General features: G+C 34.4%; 1 protein-coding gene across 1 annotated transcript; it reads left to right on the top strand.

The window, feature by feature from the left end:
* The first annotated feature begins 7304 nt into the window (after positions 1-7304).
* Positions 7305-19749, top strand: LOC124940434 (leucine carboxyl methyltransferase 1 homolog). Its single transcript, XM_047480952.1, has 13 exons — positions 7305-7749; positions 11656-11744; positions 11862-12004; positions 14162-14209; positions 14446-14527; positions 14606-14708; positions 15450-15570; positions 15726-15773; positions 16369-16452; positions 17460-17524; positions 19061-19112; positions 19250-19288; positions 19497-19749. The coding sequence occupies exons 1-13, from the start codon at positions 7670-7672 to the stop codon at positions 19590-19592; spliced, it is 1050 nt and encodes a 349-aa protein (XP_047336908.1). The 5' UTR covers positions 7305-7669; the 3' UTR covers positions 19593-19749.
* Positions 19750-23512: the final 3763 nt, after the last annotated feature.

Consider the following 23512-nt stretch of genomic DNA (forward strand, 5'->3'; position numbering starts at 1 on the left):
CATTTTGAATTCAAAGTGAAAAAGTCTCGAAAACATCTTTGGTATGTGAAATGTATGGATGAGACATGCAAGTGGAGCTTACGTGCTGTGAGGTAAGTTTTCCGAGATGTTTGAGATTCGGAAATTCAATCGACAACACTCATGCTCAGTTTTGTCGAGGCCGGAAAAAAAATGCAAACACCGGCATAGGTTATTGGGCAGTGCATGAAGGGTAAGTACATGGACCATCACCATAACCACTTGCCTAAAAAAATAATTGAAGACATGCAGTCAGCTTATGGGATGTTTTTGACTTATAATAAGGCTTGGAGGGCAAGGGAAACGGCTTTAACGGCGGTGCGAGGAACAGTAGAGGATTCCTATGGAAAATTGCCTTCATACCTATACATGTTGGAGAAGAATAATTCGGGTACCATAACAGATATTCAGACAGACGAGCACGGCCACTTCAAGTATATGTTCATGTCTCTAGGCCTCTCAATTAGGGGTTTCAAAGCCTTCTGTCGTCCCGTATTGTGTGTTGATGCAAGTTTTCTCAAGCACAAGGTGGGAGGTCAACTATTGGTGGCTGTTGCATTGGATGCCAATGAGCAACTGTATCCTGTTGCATTTGGCGTTGTTGATTCAGAGAATAATAACTCGTGGACTTATTTTATGCAAAAACTTAGAGAAGCAATTGGAGTAGTTGATGATCTCGTCTTCGTATCCGATAGACACCCAAGCATAGTCAATGCCTTGTGTGCTGTTTTTCCAGAAGCAGACCACGGTGCGTGCACATATCACATAAAGATGAATATTAATGCCAAATTCAAAACTGATAATTGTCATGTCGAGTTTGATTTGGCTTCTCGTGCGTACACTATCCCCCAATTTAATCGGTTTTTTGACAAGATCAGGGTTAAAGATCATAGGATTGCTGCCTATTTGGAAGAGATTGGGTTTCAAAGATGGAGTAGAGCATATTTCCCCGGTAAGCGATACAATCAACTCACAAGCAATTATGCAGAGAGTTTGAATAGTCAGTGCAGGGAAGCCAGAAAGTATCCAATTTCAGCAATGCTTGAGTCTTTAAGAACAACATTACAAGGGTGGTTTAATGATAGAAGAGAAAAAGCGTCCAACCACCAAGAATTTTTATCTCCAACGTATGAAAAGTTATTATGTGATGGTTTTGAGAAAGCAAGATTCTATACCGTATCATCCCTTAACCGATTTGAGTTGTATGTGCATGATAATGAGGCACATTATAAAGTCAATTTGAAGGACAAGGACTGCACTTGTAGGGTATTTGAAGTCTCCGGTCTTCCTTGTACACATGCACTGGCTGCTGCCCGTCACAGGAATGTGGTTCCTTACGACTTATGCTCAAGGTATTTAATCGTTTTGAACCTATTTATTTAACCTATTTTTAATCGTTTTATTTTCCTTCTCATAGGTATTATACAACTGTATCTTGGTTGAATGCATATGCGGAGACATGTTATCCGGTTGGTGATGAAGAGAATTGGGATCTTCCCGATATTATCAAACAACGCGTGTGTCTAAAACTACCTGTGAAGGTTAAGAAAGGTCGGCCACAAACTAAACGTAGTATATCCCAAGGTGAGGTCCGTAAGGTCCCGAGACGATGCAGTTCATGTGCAGGTCTAGGACATAATAGAGCAACATGCAAAGCAGTGATGCCTGCACCGTCTACCGCAAGAGCAAGAGCATCATCTCAGCAGCATGAGCCCTCATCATCTCAACAGCATGTGCCATCATCATCTCAGCAGAATGAGCCATCATCATCTCAACTCTACGAGCCCTCATCATCTCATCTCTACGAGCCATCATCTCAACTGTACGAGCCATCATCTCAATCTTACGAGCCATTAGCTTAGAATGAACTTGTTAATGTTGTTTTTGTAGACTTATTACCAAGTGTAAGTGTCTTATGTGGAGGTGTTAATGTTGTTTTGCATCAAGGATTCAAGGATTCAGTAAAGTGTATTGTAACAAGGATTCAGTGAATGTTGTTTTCTGGTGTTTTGTAGTCAATGTTGTTTTCTGGTGAATGTAATACAGGGACAGTGTGCATTCAGATTACTGCTAAAGTTTTTGATTGCGTCACGCCGCTACGTGACGCAACTGCGTGACGCAGCTGCTTGACGAAACTGCGTGACACAGCTGCTTAACGAAACTGCGTGACGAAACTGTGTAACATGGTTTACATTAGTGCAGAACCTATTACATTAGACATGGTTTATATAACTGTGTACTTAAGGCATTAAATTACTTGCTGCACATCACAATAACATATATAACATTAACAACGTTTGATATCATTAAAACAATCATATTACAAAGGTTTGAGATTAACATTACAAAAATTTGATATCAGTACAAAAGTTTCATAAATAACCTATGGATCTACAAGTCCATGAAATAACCTCACTGCCCACTTTTCTCTCCAAGCTTTCATCTCATTTGAGGTCACTTCTGCTAGATTCAGACCTGCAGTCAAGTACTCAATATACATTAGTACAAAGACACCACAATCTCCACTCTTAGTTGCTTTGGGAACTTCTGACTCTGGAAGTCTTGTGTATGGCAAAACGGAATCAGAGTTGAGCAGAGGAAATCTTTGTTTATCTTCAAGAGGCAATGCCTTGTCAAATATAACCGGAATCATTTGGCACATCGGTAGCACAAACTCATCAAGATTAGCATAACATCCAGGATCGCAGTCATATACGTCTACGCGCCATTGCTGTAGACGGACAACATAAAGTATCCAGTGGACGTCTTTGATGTTCAAAGGAATATATATATATCATCGCATACTTTCCAACTATTCCTAAAGTTGTTTTCATTGCCCAAGAAGTATTCGAAAAAGTTTTCAATGTCAAACTCAATACGACTTTTCTTAAACTCAGGGTAATCAGCAGTGAACCTGGTGTGGAGCCAACAATCTCCAATAAAGAAGTTCTTCTTATATGTCTTTGGATATAGCCAAGCTCTTCTTCTCAGAATGAAGCAACCTGCATCGATTTCCTACACGAGAGAAAAACATTTAAAATACAATCTGCAAATCTAAAATTATTCTAACATGAATATTACTTACATCATCATTCAGCCAAGTGAACCTTTTTAGCATTCGGCGAAATAATGCCTTATCACCTAACGTAGTATGGAGCTCAATTTTTGTGTTGTCAGTTTTTGGATCTTTAAGCCATGTTTGCAATTGATGAAGAAGTTGATCGTCATATTTTAGAAGTGGATTGACGGTGATAGGATCTTTTAACTTGGTCTGTTTCAGATTAGGGTCGGTGAAATCTGGATCATGCTTCGGCCTCCTATTCCTTCTCGTGACCAATATGACTTTCTTAGGAAGAGGAGGAGGAGTATTCATTATTTTCAGTTCATCTTCATCATTTTCGTCTTTCTTCTTCCCCACCTTCTTCCCCACCTTCTTCTGAAAAGTCTTTTGTATAGACTTTCTCTTCACTTCTTCTTTCTTCTCCCCTTCTTCTTCAATCTCCACTTCTTCTTTCTTCTCCCCTTCTTCAATCTCTACTTCTTCTTTCTCATTCTCAACAACAGCCTCATGAATAACGTTCTCTATCGGCGGATCCTCAACAACAGCCTCATTCTCGACAACAGCCTCATGAATAACGTTCTCTATCGGCGGATCCTCAACAACAGCCTCATTCTCGACAACAGCCTCATGAATAACGTTCTCTATCGGCGGATCCTCAACAACATTCTCATTCTCAATCTTCTTCTGCTCCAATTCAACATTGTCTTGCAAAATGGCTCCATTATTAACCTTCTCATTCTCCTTTTGCTACTCTTCTTCATCGAGAATGTCATTCAGACCAATGGCATTCTCCTCTTCTTCGTCACGAATGTCATTCTGCTTTTCTTCCTCTTCTTCGTCACGAATGTCATTCAGACCGATGTCATTCTGCTTTTCTTCCTCTTCTTCGTCACGAATGTCATTCAGACCGATGTCATTCTCCTTCTACTCCTGCTACAAAAGTGAAAAGAATTTATATTCAGGATGCGTCAAGCAGCTACGTCAAGCAGCTTGCGTCAAGCAGCTACGTCAAGCAGCTGCGTCAAGCAGCGGCGTCAAGACATTAAGTAGTAAAAAACAGAAAGCTCTAACAGAATTACCTGGTTGGTGACATGGCTGGCGAACTGGTTGCTTAGACTGAGAATCATCTTTTCAAACCTCATAAAGTAGTTTTGTTGATTCAATTTGATGTCTCTTATGTCTCTCTTGATCTCTTCGACATCTTTCTTTATCTCTTCGACATCCTTCTTTATCACTTCGGCATCCTTTATCTGAACATGAGATGCCGGTGCCGGTTCACGTGCAGGTGATGATGGAGGTGTTGAAGTTGCGGATGGGGGACTCATGTTACGCAGGCTACGACGCTTGATGGCTGCTTTGCTGGGGGGGGGAATATATCATCATATTCAACATTCCCCTTCCTCTTGGAAGGTTGGACAGTAGTAGGTTCTTCATCAACATCTTCATCATCATCATCTTCATCAACATCTTCATCAGCCTTTCTCTTTTTTCCCCCATCAGTAACTCCCTCAAACAAATCATCGAATGAATTGTTAATGTGTTCAAAATCCTCCCCACTGTACAAACTCGTCTCCTCGGAGGACTCTTTCATCTTAGAAAACACAGCGCTGTTAAAGGCAGATTGTACCTCCTGAAATGTATTCTTCCTTTTGGATTGATACAATAGTATCCTTGGGCGAAAAGGGCCATCAACGTCTTTCCTTGTGGCGAATTTAGGGACCAAGTTTTGAATGATCTCATAGCTCCACACTTGTAGTGCTAGTACAAACCCATACACTTTATAAGCAAAAAAATTAGTAACTCCACTCCCTTTCCTGGACATATATACAGACCTGTGGTGTTTCATGTCCTGATCAAGACCCCTCATGGTGAATCTAAAGGACACCTTCCCCCATGGAAATCGGAGGAAATCTTCAACATCTTCAACCATATGGATGATTTTGAGATTTAAAAGCCGTTTTGGGTCATATGAGAAGAGGTATTGATTAATCAAGCAGATCAGCCCGATCTTCCATGCGTCTTCCTTATCGGTGCATTTCATGAAAATAGATTCCAAATCCATCATTCGAATTGACGTATTCCTTTTGAAATATTTTATCAGCAAGGGTGGACAACCTCGACATTCATCTTTGTATATAGGCAATCTGTCGAAGTTGAGGCCTGTAATCAATGCGTACTCTTTCAGACCAAAAGTATATTCCTCCCATTAAAGTTGAAAATCATCCTATTCGAATTGGCCTTCACCTTCCGAACCAGCAACTGATGTAAAATGGTCCCTGAGAACAACAAGTCTGGGACTCCTCTCAATAAATACTGAAATTGGGAATTTAGAGCCCTCTCCATAAGACCCAGCGCTTCAAACCTATCAGATACTTTTTTCAAGGCTAGGACAAATTTCAATGAAATCCTACCAGGAAAATCATAAACCGTGAAGTCTGCCATCTACAAAAGGGAAAACAAAAACAACAATGTTTGTGAAAACATTTCACAACAAATATAAACAAACGAGAAGAAAAGCAACCGTCAAAATAGCTAGAAACAACTGTCAGATGCGTGACGCAGCTGCGTGACGCAACTGCGAGACGCAACTGCGTCACGAAACTGAGTGACGCAACCGCAAGACGCAACCCAACCCATAAACCGTGCATGAACCATTTGAAATCAAGAAGCATCCTACCCTAATCCCTAACATAAAACATGCATGAACCGTTTGAAAGCAGGAAGCAACCTACCCTAAAACCCTAACATAAAACATGCACGAACTATTTGAAAGCAAGAAGCAACCCTAAAACCCTAACATAAAACATGCATGAACCATTTGCAAGCATGAAGCAACCCTAAACCCTAACATAAACCATGAATGAACCATTTGCAAACAAGAAGCAACCAACCCTAAACCTAACATGAACATAAATCAATGAATGAACGAACCATAACATAAACCAACATAACTAAAACTAACCTGATGAAGTCAATGAATGAACGAGAAGACGAAGACGAGCAGAAAGAGACGTCGAGGCAGGTGCGTCGTCGAGGCAGGTGCGTCGTCGGGTGCGAGAGAGAGAGAGCCTGAATAGTGGTCGAGGCTTATTTGGGTTTTATATAAAATAAAAATAAATGTGACGCATCGTATCCTACTTGACGCATCCGAGATGACGCATCCGAGTTGACGCATCCGAGATGACGCATCCGAGTTGACGCATCCGAGATGACGCATCCGAGATGACGCATCCGAGATGATGCATCCGAGTTGACGCATCCGAGATGACGCATCCATGTTGACGCATCCGAGATGACGCATCCATCCTGACGCATCCATCTTGACGCACCCTGCGTGACGCATCCTACGTGACGCATCCTACCAAACAAACAACCTGCATTCAACGAATCAGCGAATCAATGAGGAACGTTCTGTAAAGGAAATATACACGAACTGAATAGGAAATCGAAACAAATAATAACGAAATAAACACAAAATATAGTGGAATGGTCGAATGAAATGTCAATTTGTTCGAAATCCTCAGCGCTGTGCAAACTCGTCTCCATTGGATGTTCTTCGAAGCTATAGGCCGTTGAATATGGTGCCATGGTCGACGGTGCCTCTTCGATTCGTTCTTCATCGCTGAAAAAGAAGAGAAAATCTTCTCCGCCACCATTAGGGTTTCACGGCGGAGCGGAGAAGACGGGGAAGAAAGGGGCTGGATGAGAGAGAAAATGAAACGAAAATGAAAAAAAATTAAGTCTTTATAGGGTTCAGGGTACGTCACGCATCTGGAGGGTGCGTCACGCATCTGGAGGGTGCGTGACGCATGGGTATAATGGTCATTAAAATATTTGGGGGTCACCAGCGCTATAAAAAATAGAGAGCCGCACCATCGGCTATTTGGCCCTATTTTAGGGTCATTTCCTCAAATTTCCCTTCTTATTAGGGCTTTTATTTTTAAACACGTATCATTGAATTTAAACATGAAAATATTAATAAATATTTCAATATTTAAATAAATGAGATATAAATAACATTATTTAATGAAATCAATACAGAATAAGATCCTTACAAAATAAAATTAAAGTTTTAAAAAAACTAAGAAAATATAATGGTTCAAACCATCAAGAGTGATTTAAAAAAAAAAAAAAGTTTAAAATAATGATCCATTTTTTCAGCTTTTTTTTTTTTTTTTTTCCTTCTGATTTCCTTTATTTGAATTAGACCTACGTTTTGTTCCGCTTCTTTCTCTCGTCTGGCTGGGCGTTCTTCAAAGATTAGCGTCTCTGTGCCTCTCCTTTGTTGACGGATCGTATCTTTGATCTGCGTAAGCGACTTGGGGCAGGCCTTTCCTTTGCGAGTATCAACATCGTCCTAGACTGGTCCGCGTTTAGTTCTTCTGTCGGTATTGAAATTGCTTGTGTTGCTGATGTTCTGAATTACTCTCTATTTCAGCATTGTATCCTTAGGATAACACTTTTCCCATCAACTTATCATCTTTTCTGACTGATTTCTCCTTGATCTCGTTCTACCAAATTGAGAGTTGGCTTATAAAATATATTCGAACAACACTATTGCTAGTATAGATATACCCCATTCAAAAAGGGATGTCAAGATCTATTGCAGATTCACGAAGCAACAGAGCTGCGGTTCAAGCAACTAATGACGATGCTTCTGCGAGCAAACTGTAAGTGCCATAGATATTTCCTTACTTCCCTTTTGTTAATTAAGTTTGATTGTGTATTTAGATCGGTATCCACTAGTTTATATATCAACTACATATTCTCTTTCGATTTTTTTTCTTACACGAGCCTTTATCAGAATGAAAAAAAATTGAAACTTTGTGTGTAGGAGATTAATAGAGATTGAAATAATATGCAAAACGGTTGTATGATTATGTATGTCCTTTTGTCTTCCCATGAAAATTACATTTTGCTTGATTGTGGTAGATTCTGAAAGCTGTATTACATGGCGAATGTTCAATGCTTCTTTGCATAGGTTTTGGACTTTGAAAGAAGAAAGAAAATTTACATCAGATAAAATTACACCCATCTCTAATTTTAAGGTTTGCATCACTATTGGATGTATTTCTCAGTCCAAAAATGCCTGGTATTTGAGTATTGGTAGTGTTTGGCTTCGTTTGAGAATTGGATTTGTAAAACTTTGTGATGAAAAGAAGATGATATGATATTAAGTGTACTAAGCATAGAAGTTTGTGTTGAAAAAAGATGATGTGATGTAAAGTGTAATAAGCATAGAAGTTTGATGTTGATAAGTGATTAATGAGTGAGAAAAAAAGAGTAATTATAGCTCAACAGGCCAGCATAAGTGCTGCAAAATGCACTGGAAATTGGGTCTTTATCCCAGCTGAACTGCAGCTACAAATCATCAACTATTTTCAGATTGTCTATAACAATGTTTGGAATGTGGTAACTTTCAATTTGTCTTTCTAACTGTAACTCTTTCTAATTACCCGGCCTCTAGTATCTCCTTAACCATGTTTCCAATCTCATCTTTTTGAAGGATCGGATACCTAACCTCAAACTGACTGTATTTCGCTCCTTTAAACGTATTCTATGATCATAACTTCTACTCAGAGGTAAACTTGTTGGCTTTTGAAATAAGTCTTCATACTCATGCAATAAATTTCTTAACTGATTCTTCACATCCCTCTTGTGTCTTCATTCTGACTTGTTGATTTCTTGATCCTTGATACTCAACACTACAACCTTGGCTCCCTTTTTAATTGCTTTCTCTAACATTCGGCCTTCTAACATTTCTACCTTCTTGGTAGTGTCACCTTGTAGCTTTACCAATTTTCTCAAATGTTCAAATTTCTTAAGTAGCTCTTTGAAATCCCAGCTTATGTTACTAAGAGTTGATAGCCATTCCACTCCTAAAATGATATCGTATTTAGGGATGGATAACAATCTTGCATTTATAACAAACTCAACCCCTGGGACGACCATTGAAGGCCAATGCATCCACTATTACAACCGATGTCCATTTGCCACTTGTGACCATTAACTGTTCAGCAGAAGACTTCACAAACTCAGTGTCTTGGAGTACCCTGGGATTCACAAAATTTATACACTTTTTTTTTTCACCTTTATTCTTCACTGTTTCAAACATTTGTTCCTTCTATGTTAAAAAAAGATGTCTCTTCTTTGAATTCCTCCGCTATAGAATCATGTACCTCAACCTATTGTAATTTCCTTTCAAGCAACTCAATATTCATAACAATCAGGCCAGTTTTACACCTGTGTCCATATTCCCACTTTTCTTCACAACTCAAATATTGATTCATCTTACTTTTCTCATCAAGTATTTTTTTATCCAAGTTAAACCTTCTAGGATTCTGAACATTTGCTAAAGGTTTCTGTATTACTACATTATTACTAAAATGACCAGAATTATTTGTACCTGGTCTATTGTAGCCTCCACTGATATTACTCCTGTTGTCAAACAAAGATTGTCTTGGAGTAGGCAGAAGTGAACGCACTTTATTAGACAAGTAACCCCGTCACATTAAGGAGTCACAGACTGCTTCTTGTAGCTTCTGATTTGTCCTCTCCTGTGGTTTTGTCATTCCCATGGTTTCTGATAAGGAGTTTGGTTTCTGAATTCTAATAGGATTTGCTATTTCCTCCCTTAAACCGTTTAAGTAGTCTTTAATGGAATACTCTTTTGCGGGATGAGGAAGCTTGTAAATGGCAATCCAAATATTTCTTACTGTACTCCTTAACCTAGGCAGTTTGCTTGAGATCCTTCCATTCATCTAGTGGATCATCGAATTCACTCGTACCGAACTCTTTTAAGACTAATGCCTTTAATTCCATTCAAGTCATGGCTCGTCCCAGTAGTCTGTGCTGTAGGTGTGAGCTGAACCAACAATGAGCTTGCCCGGTCAAATGTGCACACGCTTACTTCAGTTTTGATTATTCTAATGTCACGGTATCTCATTTCTTTGCCTAGTTTGTTCTTCGCCTCGTTTGTGATCACAAAGATTGTCACCTCGAAAGTCTCCTCCCTTGGCACCTCTCTGCTCCTGATTGTTACTATCTGATTCCAGACTTAATTGTCCTATCGCATTTCTCATGGAAACTATCATCGCTTCAATCCGACATTTGCTTTCCTACAAGTGTAGTGAACCAATTCATGAACTATCCTACTCAAGTTAACATGGGGCAGTCTATATAATTTTGAGATACATCAAACCGGAAAGGGACTATGTTTCTGAAGAATGAAAGCTGAGATGTACTAGTATATTCAGAGACGGACTGGGCTGGAAACATTTAACAGAAGATCCACATCATCATAGTGTACGTATGTTTAGGGGTAATCTTACAAGAGAAGTAAGAAGCAACCAGTCATCTCAATCAACATTGCTGAAGTTGAATTAAGAGCACTTACTTTTAGACTATATGAAGGGGTATGGGTCCCCACAAGATATTGAAAGAACTCAGGATTAGTGACAAAAAAGCTATCAGACAGTCAGACTTTATTGTGATAATCTAGCAGCCATCAACTTTACCAAGAATTCGGTTCATCAAGACAGGATCAAGCATATTGAGAAAGATATTTCATCTTGGAGAAAGTTAACAGTGGGATAATTGAGATCTCACACATTCTTCCAGATCACTAGTAGTAGACATGTGTAGCAAGTAAGGAATGTACAATTTGTACCATCTAACTTGAGGGCAACTAACATGAGGGGATTGTAGAAAATGCCGAATAAATTAGTGGTGTAAATGAATAGTTTGTGGACTGTGTATACTTATAGTGGTAACCACCCATGATCTATTTTTTCTCTTTCTTTCTTACTTATTTGGCACATATAATACTTTGTACTGTAAGATTCAATAATCAATTAAAATCATCTGGTTCAACTAGTTCCAAGCATCACATCTCTCCAAAACTCACAATAACAAAAATTGGTTCAGAGTACTATGTTAAAGTACTAGTGAGTATGTGTTTGTCAATTTTTTTGTCATCGGAATACAATCAAGTTAGTGAAAGAAAACCTATCAGATTGTTTATAATACTGCAGGCAATGAAAACATTAGATTAACATACAATAATTGTTAGCATACTTTAGAAAGTATGTGAAAAACATAGCTTTCTGTAAGAGATTAGACCCATTGATTTGGTCCAATGCCTTTCCAGTGCTAATTCAAGGTGTTTATTAATCAATAAAAAAACTTCACTAAGTAACTATGGATCATTCAAATGTTAGAAGGACTTAGGATGGTAGGAGTAGTGCTCTTGTGGATAATGGGATTCCGATCGAATTGTTGGTATTAGTAACAAAGATTGCAATTGCTTGATGAGTTATACAGTCAGAGACTCAGAGAGCATACATGTCTTTTGCTATAAAATGAATTGTTTTACATGCAAGACGAAAAGCTTTATGAATACAACGTATTTGTTTAATTAACTAGAAAATATATCATAGTTAATTGTAATCTTAAGTTTCCTCACAATAACAAACACTACATTGTTGTAGTTCAATATATTACATGTGATGCTATTTATTTGTCAATTTATTTTATCTTCAGTGTTTTAGATAGCATAACTTGTGTCTTTTTAACAGGTCTTGTGTAAAAAAGGGATACATGAAAGATGAATATGTCCATTTGTTTGTGAAAAGACCTGTGAGGAGATCTCCTATAATTAACCGTGGTATGTATCATTTCTACTATGATTTTGATGAGACACTGTGTGAGATATATATTATTATTTTCATTTTGTATAGTTTTGATTATATGTTTTTGCATTTCTTGTGTTGTTTGTCTTAAGGTTACTTTGCTCGTTGGGCTGCTTTACGTGGACTTCTTTATCAATTTCTTGATTTTGATAACAGTATGGGTGGAAAAGGCCCCATTAAGAAGCAAATATTATCATTAGGAGCTGGCTTTGATACAACCTTTTTTCAGCTGCAGGTTCTTTTAATTGTAGTCTGGCATTTCATATATTTCACTTTGATGCTGATCAACACAATTGACTGAGAACAAATTTTAGTTTATTTTCTAATTAGTTTCCACTGTGAGAGAAAATACATACATGCTTACATCTTATGCGTGTTGTTGTCCATTATATGTCAATATATTATTATTTCTTATCCGTTTTATTTTATTGCATATATATATGTTGCAAACAAGCCTAATATTAAAGGATTTGAGTATGTTTAGTGTAGTTTTTTGGGGAAACATAATGTGTGTCAAAATACACAAATAGCCCGGTAGTGGAACTTACAAATGTAATGCACCCAACATCAAATGAGGTGCATCAAAATAAATACAACAAAAGGAAACAACATTACTATACACTATAGTAGTCAAAAGTCAAAAGCACACCTAAACATTAAGGTTAAGAAGAAGGTACCAAAAGAAACTTTCTAACTTTCCAGACTCAATACAAATTGAACTCCCACCATAATAAAAAAGTTCTCAAGTCCAACCCAACCAAAAAGCACTCTAATCTCAAAAGAGGCATCTCTCTCCCAACCAGTCATCGCTCCGGTCAACCCCAAACAACTAAAACAAATGCATCCAAACAAATCACATGTCATCTAAAGAGTTTTTGAATTAATTTGATGTATAGAAAAAAAATTATAGTTGTTGAATTATGGTCAAGATTTAACTATTATACAATCAGTTGTGTTTTTGAGGACCTAGAACTTTTAGAACTGGCAGTGATGAGGACCAATTTGATTGGAACAATTTGGTTATGGACATGAGATATATCCTTGGTTCCAAAGGTCAACAACAAATTTTCAAAATTTCGTGAAGAAGTGCCAAGAATGTGGTTTGGAGATTGCGGAAATAATAGTGTTTAATTGTGATGAATTTGATTCATGGATCATGCTTTTTAAACAATACAAAACAATTTTAGGATAGATACCCTTTTCCTAGAATAATGAGATAATTACTTATTGGATAATTATCTTTTTTTTAACTTAAATAAAGATTAACAAGATAATTATCCTTTACATTAAATATTAGAATGACCCTAATATATATTTTTATTTGGGATATACTTCAACACTCCCCTCAAGCTTAGTTGTATATGTTATACATTCAAGGACGTAACTCAATTCTTCAAATCTTGTTCTTGCAAGGGATTTGGTCACAAAACATGTGCATTATGTTTAATTTTTGGTATACAAGAGTTTGAGATCTCCTATCATGATGACCTGGATTCTTGACCATGCTAATAGCAGACTGATTATCACATTGAACTTGAGTTGGAGATTTTCCATGGTGTCCCAATTCTGTGAGCAACCTTTGTAACCACATTTCTTCACATATACCAAGAGCTAAGGTTCTTAGTTCTAAGTTTGCACTACTTCTTAACACCATGACTTGTTTCTTATGTCTTACTTCTCCAAGGTACTAGATTAGATTGATCTTCTGTCTACTATATTGCTACATTATTTTCATGTTTGTAGATTTCCATTTGTATGTCATCATTTAGGGAAGTCTTCTTTTCCTCTTCCTTTATTTTCTTTTTCTAGTTCACTTTCTTTTGTTAACTCAATGCCTTTGCAAGTACTCATTTGTTATACAAGATTCACCTTTTAACAAAGATATTTAACTAATAAACATGTTCTAAATCATATAGCATATTGTGCTTCAATGTACCTTTTGCTTTCAGTCTTTATGTTTCTCTTCATGTTTTCTCTTTATTATTACTGTTTAGTTTGTTAATTAACATAATTCATTTTATGAAATTGCTTTATATTTGTTCTTATCAATATAGTGAGTTTTTCAAGTAGCCATCTTAATCTTAATGAATTAATGTTATTATGTACAGAAAACATTTAGTTTTGTAATTTGATTTTAACAACTTTTATCGAATTAACAATACCTGCAATGCATATATGCCTTGATTAGTCTAGGTGGATAACTGATCCATTCTTCATCATTATGATTATCAATTGTAATTTCTTTCTCTCTCCCTTTGGAGCTGATATTTTCTTTTCTTAGCATAAGTGACTACTAGCCTTTATTTGTCAAAGTTCTCAGTATTTTCTCACTTCCGATGGAACAAAATGTACTATTTCTAAGTGCTAAATTACATTTTCTCTACTTGTACAGGATGAAGGGAAAATGCCATATTTGTATGTGGAAGTTGATTTTAAAGAGGTAAAAGAGGTTTTAACGTTCTTTATTTATTACAATCAACTAGTCATATACATGTTAGATGTCTATAAATGACATGCCGCAAGTATTGAAATAGAAGCTATTACCTTTTACCTTTTTTGCTCATGTATCCCACGTTCTGATTTTCCTTCTTTAGATAAAAAAGTGATTTTATTTTTGCTAAACTCACTTTCTTAGCACTTCGAAAAAGTAAAATTTGGAAGGTTATTGTTGTTAAGGTTACCAGCAAGAAGGCAGCGCTTATTGAATCTTGCATTCAGTTGAGGGACAAAATTGGTGAAAGTGCAACCATTTGTCAAGGTAACATGTCCAAAAATAGCTGTTAAGGAGTCATATAATCAAAAGTTATTCTACTAATACACTGTTAGTTTACTGCAGAGAAAGGAGAAGTAATTGGAGATCATTACAAATTACTCCCTGTAGATTTACGTGATATTCAGAAATTAGATCAAGTTATCGATATGGCTCAAATGGATCGCTCGTATGTACATATCATCTCTCCACGCAATAGTTAACATTAACATATAATTTTTTATGTGTGTTGTTTCACATTCTTTCAACTATTCAACCATTAATTTGAGTCATTCTAGATTCTACTCATAAGTTTCTCATTTTATCCTTTATGTTAATCAGAAATGTTGAAGATTTAACATAATTATCTTGTCTTAATATTAGGGTAATTTAATAAATGTGTTGCTTCATATTCTTTCAAATGCAATCATGTATCTGAGCCATGAGCCATTCTGGATTCTACTAATTAGTTTTTCATTTTATCCCTTAAGGTAATAAGAAAAGTTGCAAATTAAACATAACATGGATATCTTATCTTAAGATTGGGGTAATTTAATAAATGGTGGAAGTAATTCATTTTGCATTTTATGCTTTACCTTTTCCTATAAGTCTATCTATGTATTCACTAAGGCAACAAAGAGTTGATTCTTATATGTGAAGAATCAAGGTCCTCACGTGTATATATTTCACTAATATCTAACGATGTCAATAACTAGAATTACCTAAATTTATGGTTCTCTTCACGCTTTCTTTATGACATTCTGATGTCAATGCTTTGCTGGGAAAATATCATTATCAACTCTCTTTGTTTTGCACTAATGTACTATCTTTTATATTTTTAGTCTTGGTTCTTGTACATTTGATAGAATAAGAGTACCTTTTGATTGTTTGATTTAATTATTAAGCTGCTTTATGTTGATGCTTGTGTCAGCTTGCCAACATTTATAATTGCAGAGTGCGTTTTGATATACTTGGAACCAGATGCAAGCACTGCTCTAGCGGATTGGGCTTCTAAAAAATTTTCCACTGCCATATTTTTCTTGTATGAACAGGTTGGAAATAGTCAAAGATTCAAGTTCCTACTTTTCTGTTCTAACTAAAGTTTTGCTTCACTTAAATTGCAGTTTCTATTCTGCATGTGATTTTAAATAGCCTTTAGAGTTCTTCTGGGTTAAAGATGTTGATTTGTTATATTTCTTGTAAACAGATCCATCCAGATGATGCATTTGGACAGCAAATGATGAGAAATTTGGAGGTATTTAAAATTTATCCAATCGGTTGGGACATGTTTAATTCCTTGTATCTTTTATTATTGTTTGGTATTGGTACAAGCATCGACTTGTATATTATTCTTGTACTATGCTTAGTTGGATTTATTGAGCTATATAGGGTTGTACCAAGTATGCACCTCTATCATATATGATGGATAATACTATGAACTCTTTGTTTTTGGTAACCAAACTTCTCTTTCCACTTTATTTTATTGACTCATTCTTATATTTGAGTGAGCTTAAAGGTGACATGGTTATTTTTTCTTGTATTATATTGAGCCTATTTGGAAACTGGTATTTGGTCATAATCATGATCTTATTGGAAAACCGTCAAAGTTAAAATTGAAATTAGTTTTGTTTTCGTTTGGTATAAGATTGTTTTATGTTACATTCTTTTGTTTTACCATTCAAGGGTTAGATAGTTGACCAAAGGAAGAGAAATCATTTGGTGGCCATTACACACTTTATGACTTCACTTCTGTTTTGCAAAAGAACTCAATTTCCTCTGCATTTATTTAGTTTAAATATATGCAATATCATCTTACTAGAGAATCTTATCATTCTGGTACTTTATCTCAGAGCCGAGGCTGTGCACTCCTTGGTATTTATGCTACACCAACTTTACATGCAAAGGAGAAAATGTTTTTGGATCAAGGATGGCAGGTACATCTTCATAATCTCCAATGCCTTCTATTTGAATATATGTGCCACGTAATATAGGAAGCTGGTTAGGAAGTTATCACTCCTTGTCCCAAGACAATGAGGGATTATACAATTTTATTCGAAATAGAATGGGTGTGGATATAAAATTTTCAGTTCATTGTCTATATTATTTGTTTAATTGCTTCTACTAAATTCCATTACATTTGTACTGCTGTATTAACTTGATAATCATTCTCTCTCAAATTAAACAGTGTCAAAAGTCAGCAATTCTCCATACAAAGAATGTGCATCTGTTATTTTTTGCTTTTGATTTTAATATGCACACTTATTGTAGATTACTCTTGATATATATACTTCAACTTTTCAAATTCAAGCAAATTGGCCAATGTAAGCATACCCATCAAGTAAATTTTTCTGTTAATTTGCGTACGATCAGCATAATAATTCATAAACAAAAAATGCTAGAAGGATGACACATGTATGGGGATTTGATGGAATAAATATATAAATCATCTACATGGCCTTCAAATTAAGAGTGATTTTCTTGGTTGTTAAGAGTTAGTGAATATATAACAAAATTGTAAAAATGTTTAGGGACATTTTTATGTATTTTATCCAAATTAAATTTAAAGTATTCATGTAGTTCAACATAAGCATCTATAATTAAAGGATTTTTACTGAGGATTGCTTGCTTCTAGATAATCTAAATGTAATCAAGGTTTAATGATTAAAATGAACCTTTTATGGCATACCACATAAATTATATGAACGTTGGCTGCATGTAGTATGCTTGTTTTATTGACTATCATTTTATAGATAGTATGTGAAATTTAAGTTTCTTGTTTTTATTTTCATAAAAATTGGACCACCATTGCACCCTTCGTAGTATCACATTTTCAAGCATTTTGAACTATATTTATCAATGCTGTTTTGCTTTCAGTTTTACATTTCCTACTTGCTTTCTAAATACTTGTGATCTTTTATTGCATAATGTGGTGGACTTTCAGAGGGCTGTTGCTTGGGACATGTTGAAAGTTTACAGTACCTTTATTGATGCGAAGGAGAAAAGGAGGTAAACTACTTTTCATTTACTCTATTGCCATCTTTAGCAAACAAAAAAAATCTTTTATCTCTGTCAACTTTGGTTAGTCTGCAAGTACTTATGAACTAAATATGTAATACTGACTGATGAAAACATCAGTTAATCCCAGCCTCAAATACCTTCCTTTTTGACTTGTCTCATTGGGAAACTTCTGAAGTAATATTAGTTCAAATGTACCATTTGAGTCTCCATAATCCAACACTCTGCTACGAACAGAGATTAGAGTTCTTTTACGACAAATTAATAGTTGTAGATAAATATATTAGTAGATAATTATTGTTATTAAGTATTATGTTAGGATAATTATTGGAGTTTATAATTATTAGTAATTAGATTAGTATTTAGTATTTCAATGTTGATCTCTTAGATTAGCCTATAAATATTTGTTACTTTTCATAAATGGCGTTATTGATACGAGAAATGATACGTTCTGGTAATATTAACACACGAAATTTGTCTGGAATGACGTGGCTCCCACATGTCTTCCAAATAGTTGTAGATAAATATATTAGTAGATAATTATTGTTATTAAGTATTATGTTAGGATAATTATTGGAGCTTATAATTATTAGTAATTAGATTAGTATTTAGTATTTCAAAGTTGATCTCTTAGATTAGCCTATAAATATTTGTTACTTTTCTTAAATGACGTTATTGATAAGAGAAATGATACGTTCTGGTAATATTAACACACGAAATTTGTCTGGAATGACGTGGCATTGCCATTAGAGATTTGTTCTAGTTGATTTTGGAATGGATTAAAAGGTTGGAATTAACTGTTTTGCTGGGGATTTGATATCATTAATTACTATAACATTGCCACTTGAAAACTAGTATTTTGTCACAAATAATTCCATTGAAAAATCACCAAAGTTAAATTTGTAAGTTTGTTTTTACGTTTTGCATAAGATTTTTTCTAGAGGATGATCTAGATTATAGTGTGATGTTTGTTGCTTCATTGGTATACAAATTATATTTTACTTCATTTGGTATAGGGATTTTTCTAGATCATGATTAAGATTATTTTAAAATCATTGTGATTTTTGTCAGCCAAATGTAATTTTTCTGGATCATTATCATCATAAAAAAATGTTATAACATAACAACACAAGTTAGTTATGACTAGGTGTGAAGAACTGATTGGATTCAAAAAGAAGACTGATATACAATTATGGAAAATGCATCCATTTATTTCCAGAGCAATTCTTTTGTTTTTATTTGTGGTTGAGGGTCCATTCAAATTTTTGCAAACTAAATTATGTGGACTAGCCTCAGTTTCACAATTCCATTTCTCACCAATATGGAAAATCCTCAAATTTACATCATAATTTCATCTCTAACTTGATCTTATGGTTCGTGATTGCATCGACACTTGAGGCTTTCACAAAGGAGTTTATTTCATTCAAGCAATGGTTATTTAACCATTCTCATGTGGCTTTTAGCTTTTCTTGTAATTCTGTATTCATCTTTATGAAGTATTCTAATATGCAATTTTCCTGTTGTTAGGATTGAAAGGCTGGAATTATTTGACGAATTTGAAGAGTGGCACATGATGCAGGTGATTTGGATCATCTTATATTCGATAATCCTTCGTGAAGTTGTCTTACCACTTTTTTTTGAAACCCAATGGGCATTGCACATATAATTCATTCCAAACATTTTGGTTTATGAACATCAATTCCTTGTTTATTTCAGGAGCATTACTGCGTGGCTTATGCAATTAATGATGCCATGGTATGTTCACTTGCGTAAACACCAAATATCAGATGTATTCTTTATAGTTGCTTGGCGTGAAAGTGTGTTTACGGGCTATGTACTTAACCCTCTTGTGGTCACATTTTTTTCCCCAAAAATAAGTGTTTATTTTGAAAAGAAAGCCCTACATCAAACACCCCTTAGTCATCTTTATGGTACTAAATCTGTTATACATTTTATCTTTCAGGGTTTATTTCAAGATTTTGGTTTCCCTCTAGATCATCCCGCCCAATTGTCTGGCTCAACAACCGCCGCAGAATCCCATGAGAAAATCGCTTCATAGTGAATCTAAAGTTAGAATATGATTTATTTTACACATGCTTTTATTTGGTAAAAGAAGGATAAGTGAACTTGATCCCTAAAATATCATCATTAAGCTTATGAAAGAGTTGTTACAATTACATTCTGGAATGTCGTTAAAATTGTTTTTTTCCGTTTGATATAAGATTTATTTATTTATTTTCTAGATTATAATAACTTATCTTGCTCATTTGATATATAAATTATTTTTCGATAATGATCTAGATTCTAGTGTATAATATGATTTGTGTTGCTCATTTGGTATAATCCTTTCTTCTAGTGCCCACTTTTGTGGTTGAGAAGAAGTAACAAGTGAAGGATTTGCTTTGACCATTTCTTCAAGGAAAGAAAAAGATCCTCTATTGTTTCTAAAAACAAGGGCTATTTACTTGTGATGCCAAAATGATTATTAGATTATAAAAGTTTGTCCACACAGGAATATTGAATTTTGGATAGTGAGTTGATTTTGTTTTTCTTTAAGCATTCAGTCCGAATTTTCTCTTTTGGGAGTGTTTTTTTTGGAATGAATTGAGGATAGTGCGTGGATAATTTTGTGTCTCATGTTTTGATTTTAACAAGATCTTTTTTTAAGAATAATAAATACAAATAGATATATAAATTACTAATATTTTTTTAATCTATTTTTCATATTTTATAAAGTCTAATTTTATTTCTTTGTATGTCAATATAAAATTTTAATATATATTATATTCGTTCATATAATTTTATTATTTTGAATTTAAAAAAAATATATTATATAAAGAATCAACCTTAAGGAAGTAGACGTTTTCATCTCTCAAGAAGATTCAGCACATTATTATCCCTAGTTATACACTACCATATTCTGGATCAAATTTATCACCTTATACATATAAAAATAAAATATTTGACATTTTTATAAATTAAATTAAAATAATTAATAAAAAAAAATATCAAGGTCTTTTTCATTTTTTTTTAATTCAACTATAATCATATATTATTTCATTCACTATTTTTTTTACTTAAATCATTAACTAAAATATTAAAATATAATATATTTTAAAAAAACAAATATTTTATTATTAAGTCATTTTATAAAATAAAAAAATATCTTCTCAAAATTAACATAAATATTTTTTTTTTAAATCCTCTATTTAAATAAAAAAATTTATTAAACAAAATATATGAAAATAAAATAAATTTAGTAATATAAATATATAATAATAATTATTAACTCACTTACTTAATTCAAGTAACAATATTGATTTCTAAGAAATAAGTTCAATTCTCACTTATAACGTCGTCTTAAGTTGAAAGGCGTGTCATGAATATGGAGTCGAGTTAGCATACTACATTCTAAAAAAATATTATTGAAATAAAATTTTTTCACTTTCTATCACTTAAATTTGAGTTGCTGTGTTTTATTTGAAGCTATATCTATTTAGCTGGACTAGATTTTCCGTCTCTAATTTTTGTAATTTAAATAATATATTATTTTTTTGGTGAATGGTTTGTTGTTCATACATTCTATAGATTTTCCGTCTCTAATTTTTGTAATTTAAATAATATATTATTTTTTTTTTGAATTTCATACATTCTGATATAATTATTTCTCGAGTTCGTATCTCCTTTCTTAGGAGCAAATAAGATGAAATGATTAGTTTTGAAGTTGTTTTCATATTTGTTATAAGAAATTATTAAAATTAATATTTAATATAGACCTCCTTATATGTATTTTTTTTCATTATCTGTATGAGTTTTTTTACTATTTCAATCATATATACAGCGAACCCGAATTTTTTCTAACTATTTAATGGCCCCGCGTAGTTCTTCTGAATTTTGAATAGTATTTAAAATCTTCTAGTTTCGATTATCTAATAAATCACTTAATGAAAGTATATGAAAAATGTAACTGATTCTTTCCTTTCTTTGAGTTACTGGCCATCCGTCGGAAGTTTCAGGTTAGTATTGATATTTTATGAACAAATCCAATAATTGGAATTGATATTGGAATTCTAATTATAATTCTATGAGAATTGGTATTGAATTACCATTCATTTCCTATGTTTGGAAAACTATAAAATTATAATTCAATCCCAATTCATATGTTTGAAAAAAAATATATATTTTTTTAATATTGATTTGATATAACCAATAAGGATAGTTTATTTTTTAAGTTTCATTTTTTTTTGTTGTTAAAAAACAATATTTTTTCAACCGGTTAACTTCTTATATTTAAAATATAAAATATATCGATTCAACATTTTAATTTCTAAATTTAAAACAAAATATTTGTTTATTAGATTAACTTCTTAAATTAATATCAACTATGTAACTATTGTCACACATTTGACTAATACTTATTAAATTATAACAAAGATTTTCTACCAATATTACATTATTGATCGTTAAGTTACCGTGGATAATCTTATCCTTACCCACGATTTTACCTTTACTGTTGTCACCAAAGATTATCTTTGGCCCTGTGTATTTGACTACATCAGTTAACAGTTGTCTGTTACCGGTCATATGTCTGAAGCATCCACTATCCAGGCACCAGATCGATTCCTCCAAACAGTTATCCTGCACAACCTGCAAATGAACATTTTACGTCTTTGGTCCCCAAACTTAATTGGGTCAATGGTTCATCAGTCCCTTGTGAATCCAAATTTGTGTTATCTTTATGGAATTCCCACTTTGGGTTGTTAATAGGGCATATGTGTCAGACTTGGCAGATGCCTTTCTACCAGCTGATGACTTCTTAGCTTTTTGAGATGGTTTTTGGTAAATTTCCTTGACTTTCTGTCAATTGTTTTTGCCAGACCGGATGGCTGCCAATCTCTTTGGCTTTACATACTTTATCACATCCCTGGAAGCTAATACATCACAATTGTGATTAGTTCCTATATCAGCTAAATGTCCCTTGACAAAACTTATAGTTTTAAGCTCGCCTTTTACTGGGTTCAACTAGTGATTGGACTTGTCTGGGCATCCATAGTCAAATCCCAAACCGGATTTGCATCCGGCACGTCTTTGCTAAGTAATTAGCTTTTTGACGGCTTCCCCAAACTTTGTCTAGGAACTAACCACATAATTAAGTCTTTAGTTTTCTAAAGATATATTTTTAATGGTTTTCTTGAGCTTCTCATTCTCTGATGAGAGCTCACTCATGTTACTTACCAAAGATTTTGGTTGAGTATCTTGAGATGAGGTCTTGTTATCAGACATTTGTTTCACTTTTATCTCATCAAAGGTGTCTGATAGTTTCTTGTACTCAATGACCATGTCATTGAGTGCATTTATCAACTCATCTCTTGAAAAATCTTTGGAAGTTAAATCAAATACCTCACCTCATTAGTGTCAGCAATGAGGCATTGAATATCTTCATCCTCTTCACTTTTGGATGAGGAGCTTTCGTCTGAGCTGTCATCCCACTTGCTCTTCTTTTCCTTAGCTACTAAGGCTTTTTGCTCCTTCTTCTTCTTGTCGGAGGGCCTTTTGTCGTCTCTCCTTGGCTTCCTGCAATCTGTTTTGAAGTGTCATGGTTTATCACAATTAAAGCACTTCAAATTAGCTTTAGATTCATTTCTAGAATTATAGTTATTTGAATTTGAGCTTGAGTTAGGAGAATATTGACTTTTCTTCATAAATTTGCCAAATTTCTTCACGAAAAGTGACATGGCGTCTTCGCTGATCTGCTCAGCCGTCTTTGTGCTAGAAGCAATAAGTGACTCTTTAGTGGTCATCAATGCTTTAGTGATGGTTGTGGTTGACTGCTCCTCTTCGTTTCTCTAGTTTAACCAAGCTTCGTAAAGCTTTTAGATCCTCGAAGAGGTCGTGCATCTCTACTCTACTCAATCCTTTGACTCCCATCACAACCAAAGTCTTTAATGTCCCATTCTCTGGCAAGAGCCTTCCCAACGT

The sequence above is a fragment of the Impatiens glandulifera genome, chromosome 5 (genome assembly GCF_907164915.1).
Source record: "Impatiens glandulifera chromosome 5, dImpGla2.1, whole genome shotgun sequence".
Classification (NCBI taxonomy): Eukaryota; Viridiplantae; Streptophyta; class Magnoliopsida; order Ericales; family Balsaminaceae; genus Impatiens; species Impatiens glandulifera.

Coding starts and splice junctions, on each gene's coding strand:
- LOC124940434 (XM_047480952.1), top strand. CDS start 7,670: ATGTCAAGATCTATTGCAGATTCACGAAGCAACAGAGCTGCGGTTCAA. Junction 12,005..14,161: donor CAACCTTTTTTCAGCTGCAG/GTTCTTTTAATT, acceptor CTACTTGTACAG/GATGAAGGGAAAATGCCATA. Junction 14,709..15,449: donor ATGGCTCAAATGGATCGCTC/GTATGTACATAT, acceptor TGCTTGTGTCAG/CTTGCCAACATTTATAATTG.